Source organism: Agelaius phoeniceus, chromosome 4 (assembly GCF_051311805.1).
Source record: "Agelaius phoeniceus isolate bAgePho1 chromosome 4, bAgePho1.hap1, whole genome shotgun sequence".
NCBI classification, from domain to species: domain Eukaryota; kingdom Metazoa; phylum Chordata; class Aves; order Passeriformes; family Icteridae; genus Agelaius; species Agelaius phoeniceus.
Window position 1 is genome coordinate 49,289,720 of NC_135268.1, and position 26,793 is coordinate 49,316,512.

A 26,793-nucleotide genomic window follows, 5' to 3' on the forward strand; every position below is an offset into this window, starting at 1 on the left:
TGTTCATAAAATCCACACCACTACAGGGCCTTACATTCCTCTTTGGAAAAATCTTATATCATTCTGTTTGTATATACTGTACCCCTTGTGGGTTGCCTTGTTTCCTTCCAGGCTCAACCATTCTCCATGCTCTTGAAATGCTGGGTTATTCTATGGGAGAAGATACTGAAAGAACTATTTAATCTTGTGTATTTTTTCCTTACTTTCCTTCCTTACTGTGTTTATGTTATTACCCAGGTCACAGGTACTTTGTATATCAGAAACAGATATAAATATTGAAAGAGTTCAATATAAAAACAACACCTAGCAATCATGAAGAAGGATGTCATACCCTTAATACACTGACTTCCTGCTTATTATTCTCAGTACTATACAATTTTTTTTGTGATGATTGTTCTCCCTTGACAATTTTACGAAGGGAATTTTGCAGACAAAGCTTTTCTATTTTTGTTCTCAGAAAGCAGATTAGTGTTTCATTGTGTCAAGAAAGGCATATATTTATTCCATTACAGGAGTACACGATAGATGTGTTCTTCCGTCAGCGATGGAAGGATGAGAGATTAAAGTTTAAAGGCCCAATGAACATTCTTCGACTGAACAACCTAATGGCCAGCAAAATCTGGACTCCAGATACATTTTTCCACAATGGGAAGAAGTCAGTGGCTCATAACATGACAATGCCAAACAAGCTTCTACGAATCCAGGACGATGGGACCCTCTTGTACACCATGAGGTATATCTGTTCATCTCTTCTCTACTCAAGCTATTTCTTGATGGCATTTTTCCATTGAACAATTAGATCAGGTTTCAGGAGAACTCTCCTTTGCTTTGTTTTTCTCTACGCAGAAAGAAAGCTAGAAAAATGTATGTTTTGTTTCCAGTTCTGTTAAAGGCTTTTGGCTGATAATGAGTTAGATAGTTTTCTTATGTGTGCCTCAATTTTTGTAATGCGTTGAAGATACTGAACAGCTGAATAAAGTTAAGTGAGACCTTCAGGTAGAGTTTACCAAGTCTGTTTTAGAATGATTAAGGTAACGTAGGAGTTGACCTATTACTGCAGCCATTGTACTGAATATGTGAACCCCTAAGCAAATTTTTCATTAAGATCGGGGGAATAAAAAAACAGAGCAAGAATGAAGAGATAATAATGTCTCAAATTCTTTCCAGCAAGAGCTAAAGGGAAAATATGTCTTACTGTGTAATTACTGTTTCTTTATATATAATTAAAATATTTATCTTTAAATTTTAATTTTTTCATCTTGTGCATCATTTGTAGCTAAGATAAATATTTCAGCTGGTAAAATGTATTAAATTTACTTAGAAAATAGAATATAGAATATGAAAAATTATAAAAAATCATGTATACACAGATATTAGTAGCATTTTTATAAGGCTGATTTCTTCTTTGGTAACTCTTTTGGCAATAATGTTTGTTACCTATGTGAATTTTTTTGAATATTTTACCCAAGTTTCCAGAAGCCCTTGACTTAGTTTTTTTCTTTTTCTTGGAGAATACATAATAAATTGAAGTTGTCATGAATGTTGACTTAAAATCCCCAGCCTAAGTCAGATAGAAAATGTGAGCTTCAAAGTTAGCATGTACTCTGGTACTTTCTTCATGCAGCCATGCCAGCATCCCTGAAACCCAGTTTTACAACCCAGATCTGAAACCCTTACGCTATTGAGAGTTGATGAGTAGGCTGCTGATGATATTGGATGATGTAGTGCTTGGAGAGATTCAGAAAAGTTTGCTTGAAGTAAATTCAGGCCCCCAATGTTGTATTTTTGCTTTGGCTCAAATTAATATTCGAGAATAATCTGTCTAAGCTGACTGAAATTCCTTCTCCAGAGAGTATAAGAATCATATACTATATATTATAGGAAATACTGTTTGAGACCATTATGAAGCATAAGCTGGGTCAGGTTAATTATAATTGACTAAGCATTTTTGTTACTTGTGAGTATGTTGGTTCTCAGGGTATGAGATTAATGTGTACACTGATCTGTTTTGCCTAGATTTTAAACAGCTATTTTTATTATGTCTACATAAAATGATTGTGTGATTTACATCAGAAGCTCATGCAGTTCTTTCCTTTGCCTTCAGCCTGTTTGCTGATTCTTATCTGCTGGTGCCCCTTGAATTCAGATAAACATTGCTGGGGAGTGGAGGGGTAGAAATATGAAATATTTTTTGGTGGAAGGCTGGGAGAATATGGCAGAGAATGCAATGACTAGGAACCACTGGGAATACAGAAGGATGTAACTGATGTTTGGGGCTGGATGAAGAGGAAGAAAAGGCATACAGAAAAAAATCTCTACCCAGAGAAGACTTAAAGGATAGGAAGGAGAAACAAAGGGTTTTTTCTTGGCTTTTTTAAAAATTAAAAATAATGGAGAAGTCCATGAAATGCTTTCTTCAAATTGTTTTAAATTATTTTTTATTATAGTAATCCTACTACAATGTTACTGGGATGTTTCACAAAATAGGCAAAAGTGGACGCTTTGTTAACATACGTAACATATACACACTTTACATAAAGATTACTCACTAGTAACATGGAGAATGAGCAGCAGCAATCTTTTGAAAGAAAAAAAATATTTTTTCTCTGTATCTTCCATTCAAACTGTGAAAAAAATTGAATTCAAAAGACTGGAGTAGGGTTCTTTGGCAAGTTAATTGTATTTTAGATGCTCCTTTAAGACCTGTAGTAGCACACAAGTACAACAGAATATTATGAGAAGAAAATTATTTTTCTTAACAGCCTGGCAGTTCTTAATTTGTATTTTTCTTTAAATGACCTTTGTTCATAATTTTGAGGTCAGCTTTTACAGGTTCTTGATATGATAAGTAAATGCCTTTCAAAGGAACACACAAATTGGAAGAAGTAAAAGTAGATTTAAATTCTTGTTAGTTTAATATAAAATTTCAATTTAGTCTACTAAATTGGCATGAACTCTGTTCATTTCTGTGGAACTGATTTTCTTGTCCTGCTAAATGACTTAAATGCATAGAGATCTTTTGCCTTTTAGGCTTACAGTCCAAGCTGAATGTCCAATGCATTTGGAGGACTTCCCTATGGATGCTCACTCGTGCCCACTGAAATTTGGCAGCTGTAAGTATATAATGGGAAGTAGAGCCTTGATTCACTTGATTAGTGAATATCTAACATTTCTCAGCATAATTTTGTTTCAGTAAATTTTTACATGAGAAATGTAAACCACAAGATGGGACTAAAAAAAAAAAAATCTGTAACCTGACACATCAAAATCTCTTTTCTCTATTCAAGTATTGTGTCTTCTAGTTTATTTTAAAGATTTCATTACTCCAGTTAACAATAAACACCCTGCATCTGATCAACACTGCACTGGTCTACTTTCATTACAGTGTGCAAATCACACTGACCAACACAGAACTGGATGCATGTAGCCTGCGTAGCATTAACAAAGAGCAGATAGAGGAATTCAGTGAGTGGGTTTTTAAAATTTATCACCAAAACTTAGTTTCTCTTTATTGTTAATGATATTTTTAATGTTCTTATTCAATGAAGGCAATAAGGAATGGCTTTGTGTGATAAAAAATTTCATTCTTTAGTGCATCTGCATGTTACAGACAGGTGGAATTTGACCTCACTGGTATTATTTTTAACAGCAGCATTATTTCACTTTCTTAGATTACAGCCATTCTTCTTCTTCATTATATATATTTTGGATGTTTTACACTAAAAGCTTTATGGTTTTTTTTTCCCTTTGGCTGCAGCCTACATTTTCTGCTGGGCCCAGGAAAGGAAATTGGGTTTTTTTGAGGAAACAAGTTAAGCCTATAAATTCTGTCTGACTTTACAATAATTGTAGAAACCACAGAATACAAAACGGGATATGTTGCCACTAAGGACCTCATTAACCACATGATGCTTGTCATAGCACTGTGCTACTGTGCACACTCTCCATCATGCTCCAATATTCCTTTTCCTTGGAGTTTGTAGCAAATTAAACAAAGCCCGTGCTTCTGATGATGTTTCCACATTTGTAGGAAATCTTAGCTATGGAGATAAAAGATCATTAAAATGAATACTATTTGCATCATGGAGCTTTCTCCTGCCCCCTCAATATTATATTTGTAGTACATGATGCAGCCTAAATAACTAACACCAGAGATGTGAGCCAAAAACAGCTACTGACTAATAGTATTTACATATATGTACCCAGCAAGGCATGTTGGATTTATAAGGTGTTGCAGGAAAAAAAAGGCTCCTCTGTAGCCTCAAAAGAATTTGAAAACTCCTGTAATAATGGAACTGATACTCAGGCTAAAAACCTACTTTCTTCAGGAGCAATTTTAGGTTGAAAATCCTTATTACTAGATGTATTAGACTCTGTGTGAATCACTTCCTTTTTTTGTCATTTTTTTTGGTCCTGATTGTTTGTTTCTCTTACCAGCTTGCTCTTTTTTTCTCTGCCTATGATTTTCTAATAATCAGAGGAATTCTAAATGTGAGCAATGTGATTTTAAAAAGTGTATTTCATTTCTCTCAAAGTCACCCGTGCCTGTTGGCACATTCTCAGGGGACTCTTATTTCTGTTCATTTTGAGTGGCTTCGCACACATTTTATTTCTTTACCTAGGACTCAATTCTAGACAACTGTCCATTTTTCAGCTTTTATTTTGGGATAGAATCTGAATGATGAATAGTGGTGAAAATAAGCAGGAATCCTGAGGATTTTGGTTTAACTAAGGCAAGTTTGCCGGTGGTATATATTTGTCACAGCTCTTCATATGCTGCTAATCTTATGTTGCTAGGAGGATCATCAGCATGTATGAATGTCTCTTTTTATACATAAGAGAAAAGCCACAATGAATGTATGGGAGAAGCTGTAGCTTAATTGATTGCTTTTCTTTATTCTTTTCCAAAAGTCTAGCTGAAAGTGAAGAGAATGGAGAGAAATTAGCAATTTGCCATACTGCTGGTTTGCATTAAAGCAGAGATATTTTTGTGTAAAGCTGGAAGGATACATGGGAAGTGCTAAAATCTCTACTTGCTACCCACCTGCTAGATTTTGTTAGTCATGCAATTTATGGCTAGTTGCATGAAGAAGCTACTTTCTGAGCCTCTAGAGATTTCTCAAGTGAAAATGTTTGCAGACCAACAGTAATGATGCTTTACTTTTTAATTACACTGCAATTATGGTGTAGGATTTAAAATGTACTTGTCTCAGTCAATCAAAATGAACACCCAACTTCTTCCGTCAGTAGTTCACCCTTTTTCTTTCATATCCCATCTGTTAATAGCATATTAGACTGGAAAAACTTTCAGGACATACTCTTTTTTTTTCTTACTTACTGGAGAGGCATAAGTGCTGTTTAAAATTCAGTGTTGATTTGCTTTCATACTAGTTTATTTTGAGAGACCAGGCTAAATGTATGTTTGATCATGAATGTACTGAGAGAGCAGCCTGTTTAATGTTGGTGTGTCCCCCAAAATAATGGACACTAGTGAGATTTAAGAAGGTAGGCAGAACAAGGTGCCAGGGTGTTTTCACTGCTGGCATGCCATATTTAAGTCTAGATTTCAACTAATAATGAAATCGTTGTGATACATCCCCGAAGTTGAGCATGGAGACAATGGAAGATCAGAACTATACAGGAATGAATTTTTAAAAACGCTGTGTGTCCTAAATCTTGCAAATTGTTCTTCTTTTCATCTGTGTTATCACAAATTATAAGATACATATAATAATCTCTGACAAGTCTTTTAACAGTGTAGAAGAAATGTTGTTTGTAGTTTAATAGAAAGAAATTGTGTTTAATAAGATCACAAGTGAGTGCCCTGTTCCCATGCTGCAATAGACACTTACTTTACAGTAAAGCTATTTTAAATGACCAAAGATACTTTTTACCACATAATTTTAAATTCTTTGGGGCGAGTTTTATTTGAAAAATAAGTAGGTCTTGTAATTCTGTGAGTTTTGATCAATGCTATTTAATTTAAATTGTTGATGAAATATTTTACCTTGTTTCTCACAGATGCATACACAACTTCAGAAGTGACATACATTTGGACTTACAATGCTTCAGATTCAGTGCAAGTGGCACCAGATGGCTCAAGACTGAATCAGTATGATCTTTTAGGCCAAACAATTGGAAAAGAGACAGTTAAGTCAAGTACAGGTTAGTAAAAGAAATTTTGAAATATTTTGGAGAAAAAGGCAGTTACTGGCTGTGAAAACTATATTCCAGGTGGTGTTACAGGCTTCTGAAAAAGAATGTTGCAAAATGGGATCTATTAGGCATGTACTGTGCAAGTAACACAAAACAGCACTTCACTGATTCTTTCAAATTATAATTAGCTGAGATAGCAGAGATGAAATTGCCCTCAGTAACTGTCTTTTAAAATGCTATCTGGAGGTTCATGTTTAATCCTAACATTTGTAACCCAGGGTTGGGATATTTGTTAAATTTCATGTGGTAAATGACATAGATTTTGTCTATTAAATGGTAAAGCAGACATGTTTCAGCTATGTTTCCCTTCCATCCTGTTTTTGACATGAAACACTGGACTATTCTACTAGACTCTAGACTGTTTTCCTGCATGTGCCACACTGTGATGGACCCCCGTGACCGCTTCTGATCATAATTAAATTCTCAGAGAGATGTTGTGTGAATGCAGAGAGTTTCTTATAAGCAGAAGACTTCAAGGTTGAAGTACTTCTCAGTGCATACAGGAGTTCCTGGAAGTTCCTTAACACTCATCTTTCATGGAACACAGTGGGAATAAGAAATAGCTGTACTCAAAATCTTTCTTACATTCTACAGGATGCTATTGCAAAATACCTCTGGTACAATATAACCCTAGAACATTTGTTTCACATAAATATAGCAAATGTTCTCTTATCAAGGAAATGGACTTTCTGAAGATGATTACCTTTTGTTTCATTGTATTTTTTTTTGTTTGTTTGTGGCACCTAGGTGAATATACAGTAATGACGGCTCATTTTCACTTGAAGAGAAAAATTGGTTATTTTGTCATTCAGACTTACCTCCCCTGTATCATGACTGTCATTCTGTCTCAAGTGTCATTCTGGCTGAACAGAGAATCTGTACCTGCCAGGACAGTCTTTGGTGAGTATATTGAGTAGCATTAGCTCTGTTTGCAGTAGCTGAAGATGCTAGAAAGTACTTCTGAATTAAAGGGCTTTTTCATTCAAGTTAAAGTGTTTGTAGAATGTTAGATAGATAGATATGATTTCTTTTCCAAACACCTTTCAACTGCAGCTTACACATCTCCCGAGAATCCCAAAGGTCTTGGAAATTAGTACATGCAAGCAAACTGTCCTCATATCCTTGACTCTTAAGAGAAAAAAAAATCACAGAATAGAAAAAGATGATAATGTTTCTATTTAAAAAGTAAATTTAGTAAATTTAGATGATTTTCTGAAATATCGTACTTACCTTGGTATTGTACAAGTTTTCCGGTACTTGGTAGATAAGCAAATTTCTAAATTTATATGTAAATTAGGCAAATTAAATTTGAATTTGTTGAATTATTTGTGTTAAAATTTCAAGCTGAAGTTCTTTTAAAGAAACCCTATTCTGGGGGTTTGGGCAACACTTTTTTGCTAATTCAAATTGGAGATTACTGTGAGGCAGGTTCAGCAGAGCAATAAGATGTTGTTTCTCAAAGTAACGTCTTTCTTATTTGCAAAGCAAAGTTCATTTAGTTTGTTTGCTTTTAAAGAAAAAGAGATCAGCAAAATAAAATTATTTTCTGTGTGAAATCACCCATCAAAAATGCTGCATAAAATGGTATGCTTAGTCATCAGTGAGCACCGTGTACTCTTCAAAAAATAGGCCAAACTCAAATGCATATTAAATATGATGCACAACAAAGCACTTACTGTCTCTCCTGGTAGAAAACATGCCACACAAAGCACTGTGAAAATTGCAGGTTTGAATATGAGCCTTACAGAAGTCAGATGAAATGGGTCAGTGGTTTCAGTGGGACCAGAATTCTACCATGGTTTTCCAGGCAGCTATCAGGCAGATTCTTTGTCTTTCTTCACAATCTTCCGTGAATTTATCTATTTTTAATTATGAAAACGTACACTCCTGTTTTTCACCCTCGCAAGTACACTGTCAAATCCTTCTATATCTCTGTCTTTGCCCTTTTCTGTATCCACTCCAATACATATAGGACAGTGTCACTGGTTTCTCCAAAAAAAGTCTCACATCTGCTCTTCCTAAAATGCACTTTCTGTTACCGTGTCACTGTTAACAAGGCCCTGCATCCATAACAAGACCCTGGGATAATTTTCCTGAAATGTGTCCCTTCCTGCACACCTGTTCTTTATTCTTGATTTATTTTCTGTTTAATTTATAATTTTTTTTAGAAATAAGTGGTATCTGCATGGCAGCCTGCTGCTTTACTCTCCTGGGGTTTAGCATAACATGGATAATGAAGTGTCTTGCTTCAGGACTGATTCAGTCTTGAGGGAAGTGCATAGGAGGGCCACAAGAACAGAATCACACCACTCAGCGACACCAAACCTGAAATCTCTTTACTAAAAACATTGAGTTTATTGCAGACATGGCAGTTTTATGCTAGTATTTTATTCCTGCCACACAGACATGTACCCTGTATGCCAGTAGGGGCTCTGTCTCCTTCAGGCACCCTTAACCCAGGGAAACAAGACACATCCAGGCTCTCCCTTTTGAAGAAACCTTAGCCCTAGCATGCAGCATTTGCTCCCCAGGCTTAGCCTTTTTCATTGGGTTGGGTTGGATTTTCCCTGAGGAGCTATTTTATAACATTCTTTGACACTCTAGATGAGATTGTCAGCAGAAGCTGCCAATGGGCTCTCTAAATGCACAGCCTGAAGTGGATCTCCCAGGCTTTCTCCATACCTACTGGCAGCAGTTGTCACTGGGATTTCTGATACCCCCTGGTCTCTTGCCTGAATGTGTTACAAAAATGTGCAATTAGTCAGAGTTTCATAACAAAGTTCCTCTATAGCTCTTTAGTGGTTTTTGAGCATACCGAAATATTCTTGTCAGTTGGAGTTGGGCTGGTACACTCAAGGTTTCATCTGGGTGATACTTTGGAGTAGGCTCCATCCAGTTACAAGAGAAGCTCATACTGCAGTGGCATTAATGAAATGAGCTACATTCAGCAGAGAATATAAAAATTTTAGGGGGTATTCCTTTACATTTTATTGATCATACTTAATTTTTAGTTTTTATATGGAGTAGTCACTTGTTAGATACCCATTTTTGCATTGTATATTAAATATATCAATTTTAAAATGTAATTAAACAGAAGTTATGAGTCTGACAAAGTGTTTTTAAAAATCAGTGAGAAATTTGTTTCAATGACATTCTTGAGAGCTAAGGACCAACTACAGGAATACTGTTCCTTTCAATGAAACATACCTTCAAGTTATTCAAAGCACCACTTAGCATGTATTATTTCATGGGTGAAAGAAGTTACTTTTCTTTTCCTTTTTATTCTCTTGCAATGTGGTTTCAAGTTCTAGGCTAACATTAGGGGTTGGTATAATGAGGCTTATTTTATAGTTGAGCTCTTTAATCCCCTTTCTTTATGGCATCTATTTAATATTATTACTATATTGCTTCAACTTTGCTTTAAATTATTGGAAGAAGAAAGTTTCGTCATCGTTGATTAAATAAGTCTTGAATGTGTTTTCTCTAGCAGATAAATCTGATTGCATTCTTAATGAAAGAGAATAAGACTGGTTCATGATGCCTTCATTTAGTGCAAGATTACAATCTGTTTCATTTACTAATGTGTTTATTGTCATGCATTTAGTGTCAACAATATTAGCAAAACTAATCTTGTGCAGCTTCTTGGATTCTTGCTTTGTTTTAATGGGTCATAGCACTTAGAAGCATCACATGTGTTTGAATAGCAGCATTAGATGCAGGTGACAAATCAGAAATTAGTTTTCTTAGTTCTACAGTTATCTATCCTTTAACTCACATGGAGTATCAATGAGAATGATAAAATAAATGTAGTTAGGTATATAATCTTTGTTAACTGAAGCAGGAAAGAACAAAAATTTGTCTTATTATTTATTATATTTAAATTCACATAGCTATGTTCTTTTGTCAGTTCACTGTGATAATTTTATTGTTACACAGTTCCTGTGTCTGTTTTTACTTGTTCTTGATGTGGGTGCAGTCCTTCAGGAGCAGAGTGCTCCAGAATGGGTCCCCTGTGGAGCCACAGGTCCTGCTGGAAGCCTGCTCCAGCACAGATTTCCATAGTGTCACAGCCCCCTCCAGGCATTCAGCTGTTCTTTTGGGGGGACCTCCATGGGCTGGAGGTCGATCTCTGCTCCACTGTGGACCTCTCTGTGGGCTGCAGGGCCACAGCTGCTTCCCCATGGCTTTTACCACAGGCTAAAGGGGGATCTCATCTCTGGTGGGGGAGCACCTCCTCCCTCTCCCTCTCCACTGACCTGGGTGTCTGCAGAGGTGTTTCTGTCACATATTCTCACTTGTCTTCTCTGCCTGCAGTTGTGTCTGCTCAATATAATTTTTTTTCCATCTTAAATATGTCATCCTAGAGGCACTGGATGTGTTGCCCTTGGGCTTGGGCTTGGCCTTGGCCAGCAGTTGTGGGTCCCTCTTGGAGCTGGCTGGCTTTGGATCTCTCAGGCATGGGGGAAGCTCCTGGCAGCTTCTCGCAGAAGCCACCACTGCAGTCCCCCACTACCAAAACCTTGCCATGTAAACCCAGAGCAACTTTTTAATTGTGACACTACAGGAAGAGGAACCCAAGAAAAGTTCTTGGAGAACTTTGAAGATTTGTTCTCTGGTTATTTTTACATGGGAATTGAATAATAAAGACCCGTCCTTTTGAGCAATTCTATAAATACAAAGTACATTTTCTCATTTTATTGAAAAAAAATCTCAAGTGTCTTTATTCTTCTCTCCTTCCACATGCTGCAGATTATCTTTTGTGCCTTTAGAGATATCCCACCACTCACACATTTCTGTTTATAATTTCTTAATTGGGAATTTCTGCTTAATGTAGATATAATTATATAGTGATAGGCAGTGGGTAGTGGAAAACTAGCCCTGAGCATGAGACTGAGCTGGCTGCAGACAAACCAATATGTCTCCTCAGCTTAGTTTTGTGTGAAGACGCTAGTTCATATTCCAGGGGTGGCATAATTGCATGCAGCTTTTCCTGGAGTTGGGGTAAATGGCATTTGCCATTTGCCTTTGGGAATAAACTTGTCTGTTGCTCCATGGGAAATTGTGTTCCATTGCTCAGTATTGATACAGTGAAGCAGCATGGTACCAGCTTCACCATATGGATACATAGCTTACCCAAATGATTGAATTCAACTTTTCTGGAAATAGATTTTGTTATAGTTCTTGTCTTCCAAGCTATTTAAAAAGGCTGGTTGGTGTTGTTATTTTAGTGAAAAGAGTGCTTGAGCTATTTTCTGTAATCATTCTCTCAATGGTTGTTCAGATTTACCTGCTGGTGTTCAAGCAAAAAAGTACACTCCTTTTGTATTGTATTTCCTGCTAACACATATACATTGAGTAAATAAAAGCAAACAGCATCCCGTGTGCTGAAATGTTATGGTGTAATGCTTTAAAATCATGCTAGTACAGAATTTTTAAACTTTTGTTTACACTTCTATTTGGTCTCGGAGTGATAAAATGAAGTGGTAATCTGTATCTCTGAAATGGTCAACAATCTTTTCTTTCTACTGTTATTTGTATTTATGAATCTCTTTGGGTTTTGGGCCAGGTTGGATATCTAATTACCAAAACACATTTGCAATTGCTGTTAAAAAAATAGAATAATGAAATTAATTTCCTAAATTAAAAAAAAAAGTGATTTATCAATCCTTTTGTGATATGTTCTTCAACCATTATGCGTAATTAATAAATGTGGGCATAAAGTAGTTATCTTGACAGATTTTAACTTTATTATATATGTGTTAACTCCTGTTATTTCCACTCTCTGTTTCTAGTTAGACATTTCTCGCTTTTCAGATTACCTCTTCCACTGTTATAAGCATAACAGAGCTGCTATTTTCCAGAGATATAAGTTTAGTGCCAGTGAAAAGTGTTGAATTTGCAGCTCGGGAGATGGATTTTCTCTCTCCAGTAAGCAAATGCTGTTTAAAAAGCAGCAACATAAAAAAAAAAAAAAAATCCCAGGCAATCAAATAGCTCCAGTCTTGGCTGTAATGGATAAACCTGTAGTGATAGAAGATATTTAGCTATGTAGGCATGCACTGCTGCGAACAAACCTTGTAAGGATGTTCACTGTGAAGTAAAAATTCTTGGTCTTCTTTGGAGAAAAAAGGTGGTTGGATGGTTTATTTTTTGGATCTTTTTCAAAGACTAACTGATGACTGCTCATGGTCCTCACAAAATAATACATGACTGTTTCTTCTGGCATCAATTCAGTTGCCACATCTGCTGGGTGCTGGGATGTAGAAGAGAGTTCTTGCCCTGTATGTAAACTGTTTTTTCTGCATCATAGTGAGATATCATGCAGTCTTTACATAGCCTTTTAAATGTTTTTTGACCACTTCATTGTAGGGGCTACAATCTACTTGCTGATTTTATACCAATTTTAGGTCACTAGTGTTATGAATTAGATGAGCAATGATGAATATGAGTTTTGTTCTGATCAGTGTATGGGTTTTGTGAGGTTTTAAGTTAAACCTTTAGGAAATAAATGAGTTTTGTTTTTTCAAGTTGACCATGTTCTTCCACATTATTAACTTTTCAGTCCTCTCAGGTTTAGCAGTGGCAAGGAGGCAGGTTATTTCCATTCAGTCCTTTTTCATAAAGAAGACTTGATAGAACTGATTTTTCAAATTAACTATAATGTGCAAAATCATCTGTCTTTTCTCTGAAGAATAATAGCAATCTAAAAGGACTAGAGAATCCTAAACTGACAGATATTAAGATAAAATTTTCTGTCCAATTTTTTCCCATTCAATTCAGGTTAAATGACTGTGATAGCTTGAACATCACTGAATTTACAGAGTGAAGGAATAAATGAAAGTATGTTGGCAATGGTCTGACAGTGTGCTGCTTGATTAGCATTTGGGTCACAAAGTGGTGTAACTTGCTGAACTTTTTAGAGAAATTGTCAAGTGGTAGCATGTGGTAACAAGATATAAATTCACAATGTTTTAACTGGGACTAGGAAAGGTCAGCAGTAAATCTTAAATCAGATTTCTGAAGAAGTCAATGTGGTTTCCAGAAGATTAATTTATATCTATAAAGTGGGATTTAAACTGAGTAATACCTTAGCAACTGTATATATTTACATGTGGATAAGGTCACCTTATATCTGAGAAACACTCACTTTACTGAACCTCTGTATAATTATAATGGTTTATCTGCAGTTCAGGACCAGTGTTAAAATTTACATGTGATAATTTAAAATGTAAGATAGGCTGTCTTTTCCCTGAGCTGCTGAAAATAATTAAGCCATATGTTCTGTAAGCATTAGGAGAGACTAAGTTCTTTACAAAATATATTTTTTCTACAGATTTTCGTACTGTTCTGTACGATAGCTGCTTCCTTTTCATTATATAGCCTAGTAGATGCCAACAGTGTCATGGCTGATTCCAGGCCACCCACTTCTTTAATTTATGGTGGCTGAAAAACAGCAATTAGAGATTTATGTTTGCTAAGGTGTCTCCTGTGTGACTCAGCAGAATGCTTCTGTGTGTTGTTTTCCCTGCTGCGCAGACCTTTGAAGGCACTGAAGCTGAGTCCACTTAGCTTTGCTCTGTCACCCTTGTGGCACCTTCAGAGATGGAGAATCTTTACTGGAGGGATGAAGATTGTGGAGTCTGAGGAGGTCTCAGTAGATGCAAATGCTGCCTCTCTTCTCTTTCACACAGTGGTTAAAATTGCTTCTTCTCTTGTAGCAGAAGGAAAATCAGAGCTCTGTTGATCCTCCAGAACCCAGGTGACAGATTGCTGACAGCAGAAGATCTGGCTTAGGGAGAGTCACTTTACTTTCTCTTGGGAAGCCTCCTACACCAGTTTTATGAGTGTGTATTTGTTGAAGCTGTGATGTGCTGTTACTAATACTTCTGCCATGGCATCTCCTTTGCTGTCATAGTGGAGTGTAGGTTTGCTGATCTGTGCTGAGTACATCACTTTGTGTTGCCTTTAATTCTGCAGACGTGCTTAATGGTGTGCCACAAAGGGAATAGTTTGGTTTGTCTACGTGTGATTCAGCCTGAGGTGGGAGAACGGATTTACTTAAGGAATGGAGACTGTATTTATGGCTGTGGATTTCTGCTTGCTAAATCTGACTCAGACAAAAGTTCTTCCTTTCCGCCCATGTATCTTCTTCCTGATTCTTTTGGGAGGGATTTTATTTTTTTTTTACTGGATCCTCATTATGTAAAAAAGTACTGCAAAGTTCCTTTAGTAATTGCACAGTAAATGCACAGCCTTCCTGTATCACCAGCTCTTGTTTTCTGACACATAATACAGTTACAATAATCTGTCATTTCAAAGCAATACTGTTCTAGGATACAATCCATGTTACCTGAATGAGAACTTACACTGTTTATATCCTTGAGTATGTCACTGAATGGTTAGTAAGACAGCAACTGTAAAGAAAAAAAATTCTCATTTAAAAAGGGTATTTGTGTACTAATTTCAGTAAATATGGGAGCCAAACATGCAGCCATTGCAGAGAAGCCAGCTACCAAACATTAACCTATTAATCATTATTGCTCTGGTGTTGCTAAGTATTATGAATCTGTGAAGAAATTATTAATTTTTTTCCTTACAATAATGTATCCTGCCCTGATAGGTTAAAAAAATTTATTTTCTGTAAGTGAAATCATCAGCTCATCTAAAAACGAAAGTTTAGACAAGAAATTGAACTGAAATTACTTCAAACGAAAATCCAGATACAACATTTAATACAATTCTAGCAATGTTTGTCACCAACTTAGAAAAGAAAATTTCATTGTGTTTCAAAAGCATACCATGATATTTTTTGGTTTATTTTTGCTAACATTCAAAATCAAAGTGAAATTGTTGATGTTCTGTTTTTGTGTCCCCTTGCAGGAGTAACAACTGTGTTGACAATGACAACACTGAGCATCAGTGCTCGAAATTCACTCCCCAAAGTAGCATATGCAACAGCTATGGATTGGTTTATTGCTGTTTGCTATGCATTTGTATTCTCTGCATTAATTGAATTTGCAACTGTAAATTATTTCACAAAACGAGGATGGGCCTGGGATGGAAAAAGTGTAGTGAATGATAAGGTAAGTCCTAAGGAAATAGTCCTATTTTCAGTCAATTACTTAAACCAGCTCTAATATATTGTTATGATATTTTGCTATATATATTAAAAAAAAGCTTTAAATCAAAAGAATATACATGTATTTTCTGTCCTGAACAGGAATATTTCTGCCCTTTTGCTAATCTCATTTGGTTTCACTAATCCAGATTTGGTTATCAAGAATAATTTTTTTTATTTATTTTGGGAACTGTTTGTCTTGTTTTTTGACTCCTCAGACACAACTGTTTATCTGGTTATTCATAAAATTTAATCCAGATTATATTGGTGGATCACTTTTTGTATTTTTTAATTCAGTTGAGTTCAAAATAAAAAAAATACAGAAATATATAATGTATATTAATTTTCATGGTATGTAAGGTTTAGAAAAGCAAATTAATGTCCATATATGTAAGTACTATGAATAACAAAATCTAGAACTTCTGAACATTTCCAGTATTCTGAAACTTATTCCTAATGATAGGTAGACATTAATGTTAAAACCACTTTAGATAGCAGATGTACAAAATTCTTCACCTATGATGTGTTGATGCTTTGAGTACACAGAAACACAGTCATGCCTTAATTTTCTGCTCTTTATAATGGTGTAGCCGTGATGGAATGAAGAAGTTTTGACCTCATAGAATTTCTCATTTCCTAAACAGAATGAGCTAGTGATTTTTGTATTTGCAGTTTAGAATTATAATAACACAGAAGAATTGTTAAAGCTCACTCATTTTGACTGACTTAATATATTTTATCCTTTTTTCCTATCGTCATCCTTGATTTTACCAATGAAAACATATCTCTTCTGAAAAATACATAGACTTCTGTGATCCTTCTTAAAATAGGATAGAATTTTATTTGCTTCCTAAATGATTGCAGTAAATATGAAGCAGGTTTCATTAACCAATTTCTCATCATTTTGAATGCATAAAGAAGCAATTCATAAAGAAGCAAAATGTTCAGTCAATAGTAAAGGAGAATTAGAAGAAATGTTCATTCTTCATAATTTCCTGTGATTTCTGGAGGGGCATGTGCTATCCATAACTTCAGGATCTGTTACCTCCTGCTAGAAGTAAATCAGGGCGAGTTTATCAGCATGTCTTAAGTGAAGCTTTTCAGACTGGCACATTGCCTTGTGTGCCAGTGATTGCCATTATTACAATAATGGTAGTTATAATTGTAATAATGTAGGGAGCCCTTATAAACTCACTGATCATCCTTTGGTTATTCCTTTAAAGTAAAATAGCATTGTCTCATGATATTAGGAGTTTAAAAGACTGTTTAAAAGCTAGCCAGTATTCCTTTCCTAGGAGTGACAATAGCATCCATTGCATTTTAAGATTTATATACCATCCATGTGTCCAGTTCTCTTCTTTCTTCAAACTGACTTAACAAAAATATAAGCTTTTAACATAGTCATAGTTTCTCAGACAAAATTATGGTTCAGCTTTATTATGCAGGTCTCAATAATGATATTAGAGATACCTTTTAAAAACGCACTAATTGTGTCTGAAAGGAAGGACTAACAGATGAATTAAAGCGTTCCTCTCATAATTTGATTTGGTAATTTGCTCTTTTTTTAGTTGAAGGTATCTGTACACCTAAAGCCAGGCTTACTTTTCACTAATTAAAATGAAATACTTTTCAGTAATTAAAATGAAATATGTTTCCTCAGTGACAATTGTCTGTGTTCACATTACATGGAAATTCTTCTCTAAGTGCTTTTGACAGGGAATTTGCCTCACAGGAAGGCAAGTGCAGGAAAAAGCTACACATTTGATCAACTATTTTTCACATGCCAGTCGATAAGGAACAATGCTGAATTCCCAGCTGATTCCCAGATTCTCTTTTTATGTGACACCATCTCCTAAGACAAGGTATTATAGGCACAACATCCAACCATGAAGATCCTAGCAAGATTTTTAGATGGACCAGATAAATATCAAATTGGATGTAATTTAAAACCAAAATTGGAAACGGAATAGATGCCTCCCAGTGGAAGTAAAAAGCTGAAATGCACCTATATGAGAAATGTCACAAGAATTCCCTTACTTGTGTCACTTCCATCAGATTAAAAATCAAAACAAACCAATACAACTGATGATTTCTTATATGATCCAGAAATTAGCTATTTTTTCATCTGCTTAATTCTGTATTTTGTGGAAGAGATGGACTAAATCTAAGATTTATTTGCTTGTCTCTAAATTATATGCATATATTTTAAATTACATTATATTATTGTATTATTTTATACATAAATTATATATGTTATATTTATATATATGTAAATAATATATATTGCTTCCTGAGAAACTGCCTTCCATTCTTTCTTGTAGGTAATTGGAAATTCCTTAGTCTGAGATTGCTGCAAAGCATTGGATTAATTTACAGCATTAGTCTTATTGTGGAACTAGTCTGTGAACCTATGTATTGGTCTAAAACCCCAAGCCTGTATTCATTCCCTATACATCCCTGTGCCCATGTGTCCACATGGACTCTCCAGTGACCTGCCTCTGGCTGTACTTCAGCCCTTTGAAAGCATACACAGTCCCATAACAACACAGAACTGGTGAAGTTGGAATTGACCTCTGGAGATCATTACATTTATCTCCCCTAGTGCAAGCAGGGTCAGCTAGGGATGGTTGCTCAGGGTCATTGTCCAGATATTTTTTTAATATGTTTGAAGATGAAGATTCTACAACCTCTCTAGGTAACCTATGCCAGCACTAGGTCAAGCTCATAGTAAAAATGGGAGGGTTTTTAACACTTAAATGGAATATTCTGTATTTCATTTTGTGCTCATTGCTTCTTGTCCTTCAACTGTATTTCACTGCAGAAAGTCTAATCTTTATTCTCAGATACTTACATACATTGACAAGACTCCCCCTGAGCCTTCTCTTTTCCAGGCTAAACAGCCCCAGCTCTCTTGGCCTTTTGTATTTCAGATGCTTCAGGCTTTAAATCACCTCTGTGGTTCTTCACTACACTAGTTTCATTATGTCCATGTCTCTCGTGATCTGGGAAGCACAGAACTGAATCCAGCACTCCAGATGTGCCTCACCAGAGCTGAGTCAAGGGGAATGACCACTTCCCTTGGCTGGCTGGCAGCACTCTGTGATGCAGCCCAGGAGGTTGCTGGCCTTTGTTTCTGTGGGGGCTCACTGCTGGCTTATGTTCAACTTGGTGGCCACCTGGACCCCCCGGGTTTTTTCTACAAAGCATCTTTCTAACCCATTAGCCTCAACCTGCACTGGTGCATAGTTTATTCCTCCCCAGGTGCAGGACTTAAATTGCCCTTTTCTAAGCTTCTTAAATTAATTTCATCCCACTCTCCTCATCTTCTGCTGTTTTTTACGTTCTTGGTCTGTTTTCATCATTGTTATACATTTTTTAACCAATAATTTATGAGAAACGGAAATAGTTTTAGGGCTAAATCTCAGCTCAGTTCTAAAACTATCAGTCTGGATTCCTTCTTTCACTTAATTGCAATCTCTTCCTGACCTCTCTATATGTGTGCCTATGTATATATATATATATATGTGAAAGCACATTTCTCCAGAGTCTCTAAAAAATGTATACACTTAACTGAAATTCATGTATTTATTAGTGGTATGTTATGACATGCCCAAATGATAGTCGTGCTAGTTTTATGTGAGAAAGGTGGCCTAATTTTAATTTTACTACCATGACGGGTAATCTTCACAGAAAACATTGTAAAGAACTTGCAATTCTGTTGTAAGGAGACAGATGCAAAGCCACTACAGAAAGGGCAATGCTTCTCCAGTTATGCTTACAGTCGCAGTAACAGAGACTTCCTTACATAACTTCAGTAGGGCATTTGATGGTGCAAGAGCAATCTTATGTCACCTCAACCTTCTTTTTGGATAGACTGGAAATGTCTTTCTTTATGTGTGATTTGATTGGCATGGTATTTATTTTAATATGCTCACTTATTTCTTTTATTTTTGAAATTATGTTTTATTAAGTCTATTCTGGCAAATACACATGAAATATTTAACTTCCTGCTGTCTTCCAATAGAAAAAAGAAAAAGCATCTGTCATTAAGAAAAACAATGCCTATGCAGTGGCTGTTGCCAACTATGCTCCAAATATTACCAAGGACTCAGTTCTACCAACCATCTCCAAGAGTGCTACAACTGCAGAACCCAACAAGGCAAAACCAGAAGCAAAGCCACAAGAAGCAAAGAAGACATTCAACAGTGTTAGCAAAATTGACAGAATGTCTAGAATAGTGTTTCCAGTCTTATTTGGTACTTTTAATTTAGTGTATTGGGCTACATATTTAAATAGGGAGCCTGTCTTACTTGGCTTTGCACCATCAACCTAAAAGCTGACTTGCACTGAGGACTTCAAGCATCATTCTAATCAGATAGGTTGTTCGCTATGTACAGTCCGACTAATAACTGCTAATCTGTGAACCATTCTTCTGTACAGTGTGTATATAAATGTCTTGTCTGTGTGTCTCCAAAGGAGGGACACAGCGTTAATTCATGGGTCTGTAAACAGATAGCACCCATGGCAAATACAGCCAGCTCTTTAAAAGTTAAACCCAGGGGACTTCTGTTAAACTAGGATTCAAATATACAGAATTATATTCTCTCCGTACAATGAGATGAAGATGTGATCCTACATAATTATTTAGGAGCAGTATTTTTTTAATTTAAAGTTAAAATATTTTTCTATAAAGTAACTAATTCTACTTTAGTGAAAGAAACTGTCATTTAAAAAAAGTGATTTTTTTAAAAAGGTGTAATTGTTTCATACAATAGCAGTACCCATGTACATACCAGAGTACGGAGGTCGTACAGTTCTGCTCTTCACAAACATTCTGGGTACAAGTTAGATTGAGGAGGTAGTAAACACTACTGTATGGCAAAAGCCACAAGTTTCTTATTTAAGTTGTTAATAAATTCATCTAATTGATTTCAGGGAAAAGGGTAAATCAAATTCAACATCAACCGACTTCTGCTAGTGAGATACTTATTTTTTCACTGTTTATTTATTTGATATTACTAAGCTGGATTGTCTGGTTCAGCAAAGCTGGATTTTTTTTTAATTATTATTTTTGATTTTGTTCTTAATTGAATTATTTTCAGGTTTCTAGAATCACTCAGAAATTTTTCAGGTTTAAGTTTATCAGTAATATGATATACTTTTTTTCTTTGCTTAATGTTTTCCTAAATCCTGCCATTACAATATTTACCTGTATTTGTCCCAGGAAGCACTGTTTTCAACGGAAACAAGAACCATGATTTAAGTTCAGGAATATGTCCATATAATAAAATTTACTGCTGCTTTTGTAAATTGCAACTTTACATTTTGCTGACATAACTTTACAACAACTTTGTATACTAGAAATGATTTTGCTAAGATTTGAATGTTATTTTTTTAATAAAAGGTCATGCATCATCAGTAGGCATCAACTGTATTTCATATACAGAAATAAAACAAAATTGGCAATTTTATAAGAACATTTAATACTATCAGTAAAATTGTTTTTCTTCTGAGCCTTTGCAAAGATTCTTTATGCCCCTAAAGGCCTGGTAAATCATAGCATAAATAATAACTGTGTACTGTATTTAGATTTTAATATACTTGGCCAATCAAAAATATTTTGATTCACACATACATTAGCAGTTATTAGTTGACCTTTAGAAAAGATACACCTTTATGATGATGTCTTCTAGTAGAGACATATGTAGTCGTATAGTGTCATTTATTGCAGTTTTGTACAGTAACTTGAGTATAGTGCATAAAATAGATATGTTCAGAGTTTAAAAAAAAGTTGTACAAATATTTCTAAAATCAAATAAAAGAGTATCTTAAGACATGGAAGTGTGCTAAAAACAACAAAGAGAAACACTGCTTTCTTTTGCTGTTTTATTTTCTTGCTTTTTCTTTGCTTTTGATGTGATTCTGTTTTGTACTTTGTGTGACAGTATAGATGCCAAGGTCACAAATGCATATTATAAATAGAATTAATAGTTAAGACAGAGTTGACATCAGTAAAATAAAGACATTTAGTAGGTTATAAAAGAAGGGGAGAAGCATGGACAAGGTGTGTATCCCTTGAATTCCCTCTAATTAAACTGTCAGACTAAACCTTTCTCATCAACAGTAGCTTAAAAATGAGCACTTTACTCAGAACATGAAAATAAAAATATCCTTATTTTCATATATATTTATATGTAAATGTAGATCTTCCATGTAACATGGAGATGTGTGCAATAGTGTGATTATGAACAAAAGGCTAGAAGGCAAGCAATAAAAAAAAGGGTTTATTCATGGTATAAGCATACATTTTTAAAATGTTTCATTTGTAAATTAAAAAATTTTCCCTTCGACATCACGTTGTCCAGGTATGAATAAATATATAAATATGTACATATGTACAAATAATTGTAAATATTAGGACTGTAGAAAAATCCCTTCACTTTTAGCTCTGTTTTTGGCAAAGGGCTCTGACTGTATAGTTTAATGGAGGCCCCTCCTAAAATGCTCTTGAACTTGAATAGCTCGATTATGTTTTCTGTGGCTGAGGTCTCCTTCCTGTGACCTAGTGAGAGTTCTTACCTTCTGTTCTTATTGGCAAGATCTAGGGACTCTCCAAACCTCACCAGACTGGAGTGTGAGAAACAGAGGTTTGTGTTTCGCCCTTGGCTACATCCCAGGTACTCAAACCCTTCACAGTGTGGAAACTGTTGTGCATTTCTTCATGCACGAGACTGTATAGTCAGAAGTCTCCCCATGCCAAATGTGAGTGTGCTCAGTCATGTTGAATTATCTGATAAGGAAGGATCTTGCATCCTTATCCAAGAATGGGACCTCCTCAAAGGCTTTTAATGGTTAAGTCTTCTCCAGCAAGACTTCTCTGGAAAATACCATCTGGGTAACTCAGAGCTGCATGCAAAAAGCCCATCTTCAGTTTGCACAAGAAGCCCGATGCTGTCTCATGCTAGTCAGCCCTGCTGCTACCACTTTCATTAGGTACAAGTATTTTTTCATCCACTGACCCTTTTCTCTACACTGGCCTTAGTCAGTAGAAAAAACAGGTGTTTATCACATGGTAAAGTTACGTTTATTGCCCACTTATATAGCAAAGTAGGCATACTATATAAACTCAGTAAAAAAATCCAAAACATTTTAAATATATACATGCAGTTATTATTGTGGGCATCACAAGGCTTTTAAATGGGCACGCTCCAGAAAATTTAGTAAATTGGTCAACGTTAAAGCAATCTCCTATGGGAAGAAGGAGTATGCTTTACTGTTTCACTGCAGAAACATTTACAGTGGCCCAACTGAGTACACATAAGTTGCAAATTTGTAAGACTACCAGCGAAAAGTGGATGAGTGAATATAAATGTAAAGATTTAAGTGAATGGGAGCATTGTGCACGGAATACCAGAATACAAGAGTTAGGCCTTACTTTCCTTTAGAAGGAATCTGTGTCATTTCATTTACCATAGAATCTGTGTCTGGGATTTTAAAGCTAATGTCACAAATCTATGTGCCAAATATGTAGAGGTTTCCTATAATTTGAGTAAATCTTGCAGGTCTTAAATACTTAAAATGGGGAGTATGAGTGAGAAAATGCAAGTCACTTCTCTATCAAGGACTTGCAATGGAATCTGACAGTGAATTTTTTGGTTGGCATATTAATCTAACTGACTTCTCCTATTATTCTTGGGTCAGTGTGTCATATTTTATTATTTAATAAATTAATAAAATAAATACAAAGATAAAACACTGTGGTAAAGTTAGATTGGAGTTACAGTAATTCTAAATGAGGCTTATGAAGTTGGCTTCCAGTGTAGTACTGGGGCACATATTTCTGGATGCATGTGTCAGGTAATTTAACAGTAATTTATAAATCAGCATGAAAAGTAGAGATCAGCACAGTTTATCAGTCAGAGTTGTCTGCTGGAGGCTTCATGACAGAAGAGTAGAAAATTCTCAATTATGCTGTGGCCAATTAAATTACCTCCACCTGTCATATGTGAGCTAATTCAACTTGTAGCTGCTGCATTGTTGAGCATCTTTAAAAAAATATTATGGTAGGCGTTCTGAGAGATGAGCTTTAGTTTGGCAGACCACTCATACCACTGAACATTATTCTAAATTAAGGAGCCAATTTGCCCATGTAGTCACAGGAAAGAGCATCTAGAGACTGAACAGGAGCCTTACTGAGTCACCTTCCCTTCCCCTCCCAGTGGTTACAGATAACATACAGGGTGATGAGACTTTTCAAAAGAGACCAAAAACTGTCTGCATGAAATCAACAAGAAGCAGCAGGGAGGAGGTAGGGATGCATGGGGGAGGAAAGGAGAAAAGAGAGCACACAAATGGCTTTGTTACCATGGCACTGGAATGTGAGATAACTGAGGAGGAAGTCACTGAGGGAGGTAATGTGTATTTTTGTTTCAGCTTTAGTTCTGAGCCTTCACTGCCACATGTGAGTTGTGGACAGTAACTCCTAGAGCACATAAAATGGAAATACTTGTATAATTTTACTGAACTTGAGGGACACGAGTTGTGCCTTTGAAAGCGAGAGGCCTCTAGTGACTGCTTTGTGAAAACAGACCATGCAATACTGTGTGTCTCCTGCTGTTTGGAACATCTTGGGTGGAAGGAGAAAAGAAGCTTCAAAAATTAAGTAGAATTTTGTTAATTCTACACTTTGTTTTCTTAAAAAGCATGGCTTTCACTTAAGCACAGAGAGTCAGCACTCATCCTACATACCTCTCATTCCTTTTCTGAAAGCTTAGTAGTGCATAGGTTTTGCTTTGGCCTTCACAAAACAGATGAAGTCTATGCTGCTGAACATTACCACTCCTAACAAATTTGCATGAAAGATTATTTCAGTGTGGATATGAAGCTATCATCATCTGTGCCCGATTATGTGCAGACACATAATGCTAAAATTTTTAAAGCCATGCAATGAGTTTTAAAGTAGAGGAAGAAAACATTTTAAAATAAACCCAGTAAGTTAAATGGCTTCGTTAAAAAAAAACACAGTTTGGCAATTGTAGAAATATCTAAACATACCTAGATAGACTCTCAGAATGTGTTATAATTTCATGTCACATATAAAGTTTTTGTCTTACACAAATGCTAAAATAATTATGTGAATTTGTGTAAAAGTCAGATCACCCTTCAGCCTTGAGTAAAATGAATGTTTTTTTATAAAGCATTGTTAAGATTCCTTCCATCTCATCACAGCACCAGTGAACCTCCTGTTAGAATCCTCTTAGTGAACAATATAAATTCTAGTTACCTCCCTTTAATATCTCTTTTTTTTTTTCTCTTTAGTCAAGGAAACCTCCACCTCATTTCTGTAGATGACCCAAAGTCCCTAAAAAAATAGAACCTTAAATTATTTTCTAAATCCAATTATTAATTACAGTCATCTGAGAATCTGTGAGGGACTTTAGGTCTTTAGTAGTAGAAGTTAAAGGATCAAAACTTTGTTACAATGCCTGGCATATGTTAATTGCATAAAATGTTTTCTTTCTCTCTAGTTTAAACCCTTAATTTTCTAGATTCAGATCTTTCTAGGTGAATCTTTTAACTCATGTTTTTGGAGTCTGTGATTATATCTTACTGGAGGAGAATAAATTTTGAGGGCTTGACATCCTGATGGAGATCAGGGCAAAATTTGCTCTGAAATTAAAATAAAACTAATTTACATCCTCATCATATTTATCTGTATCAGTGAAATCAGTAAGGACTTTTCCAGAAGAGGAGTACACCTAACTACACCTGGACTCTCCTTTGGATATGGATTGTCAGTTCTCTAATCCATGAAAATAAGCCCTTAAAAGAAGTGTCAACCATACTGAAATACAGAGCTTTGTCTGTTTTTTCCTTGATATTTATTAGTACCCTTTAAGAATATTGTGAAAGTGCTGTAAGTTAGGATGAGGTGATAACACTAACAAAAGGAATTTGGAGGATACTTTAAAATATGCAAGATAATGTATACTCTTCCTCTAGTGTTGGAGTCTACATAAATATATATGATTATATTTTTATTGTTGGATAATTTAAAAGTTCTATTTTGCTTTCAAATTATTTACATAATGTGAATACTTTACTTGATAAGGTGTTCTGGAGTGTGTCCTTATGCATTCAAGGTTTTTAATGATTGCAATGAGTGCTTTCATTCATCTGATATTAAAAGGGGTGAGCTTCAACAGGTTGAAGTGTTATATTTGCTTTCCTATACTTTATCCATCAAACCACGCCGTTGAGGATGGATGGAAATAGCGAATGGAACAAGATATTACTTTGATCAAGTGCTTTTGATATTCTTTATTAGATGTTCATTTTGGCTGAATTTATCAGTTTATAGGCTGCTGTAGCTTAGCAATAGCACGGAATGCAATGTAGTACTTTACATCTGTTAGAACACATATGCACCGTATCTATAAACTGTTAAAATATCAGTTCCTAAACTGCACCCCTTCACCCTCTCCCCTCCAAATAGTCACTTTATTGCGAAACATTTGAAGGCACTTTAATTTTAATGGAAGTGATTACACTAAATGGTGTTATACTTGATTAAAAAAAAATAGTAAAAACAAAGTGGTCTCTGATTCATACATGGTTTGCAATTTCTCAGCTGGGCTGGAGTCAGAAAACATTTATGCATTGTATGACACATCTTCTTGAGTGAGTCACTTAGGTGTGAAAATACATAGGACTTGGAAAATAGGCACTCCCAGTATATTAAAAAGAAATAAGGGAATGAGAAGAATGAAACCAATAATTTTGAACTTAAACACCAATCAAATATGCACAATAAGAAACTGCATGATAAATGTAAGTATACTTAACCTTGAACATCAATGTCATATAAAATCTTCTGGGTGACAGTTTACTTATTTAGTAGGTTTCATAGTTATAAATAATTAAAGAAGATTATAATATTCTGTAATTTGTGACCTTGTTTTAACTGGGAAAATCGTTACTTTTCTAAAATGTAAAAGAAATAACTGGATTTATGTTTGAATGTGTCACTGCTTGCTGTTGAAGAATATTTATTAACCACATGCAAAATATTGCTTAACATTATCTTTTTGTACTTCTTATTAAAGTTAATTTAAATATAGCACATTTTGTATTTTTGTTTTTAATGCTCTGACAGCAGAAATATTCAATTCCCTTCATGTCTTCTCTCTTAGGACTTGTGTGTGGGTTTTTCATTTTCTTGTTTTTAAACAACCCATTACAGCCTCTACAAAGGTGCTTTTTTATTAAAGACAGTATTTCCCAAAGGAAACAAACAATATATTGGAAAGAAAATATTCCTCAGCTTGGTGAGAGTTTAACAGATTTCCTATTTATATAATGAGAATACCCTCATGTATTCATATTACAAATGGCAATGTTTCATATTTTCTGAAGGTTATAAAACATGTTGCTGCTGGGTATATGCTAACAACCGAATG

General features: G+C 35.3%; 1 protein-coding gene across 3 annotated transcripts in view; it reads left to right on the forward strand.

Annotated features, from left to right (window-relative positions):
• GABRA2 (gamma-aminobutyric acid type A receptor subunit alpha2) overlaps window positions 1-26,453 on the forward strand; it is a 65,340-nt gene extending 38,887 nt beyond the window's left edge. For all 3 annotated transcript variants that reach the window (XM_077177569.1, XM_077177567.1, XM_077177568.1), the window contains exons 5-10: window positions 513-733; window positions 3,031-3,113; window positions 6,022-6,165; window positions 6,964-7,116; window positions 15,097-15,299; window positions 19,359-26,453. In XM_077177569.1, the coding sequence (XP_077033684.1) occupies window positions 513-733; window positions 3,031-3,113; window positions 6,022-6,165; window positions 6,964-7,116; window positions 15,097-15,299; window positions 19,359-19,667 (1,113 nt within the window). In that variant the 3' untranslated portion in view covers window positions 19,668-26,453. The remainder of the gene's footprint in view (window positions 1-512; window positions 734-3,030; window positions 3,114-6,021; window positions 6,166-6,963; window positions 7,117-15,096; window positions 15,300-19,358) is intronic.
• The last annotated feature ends 340 nt before the right edge of the window (window positions 26,454-26,793 follow it).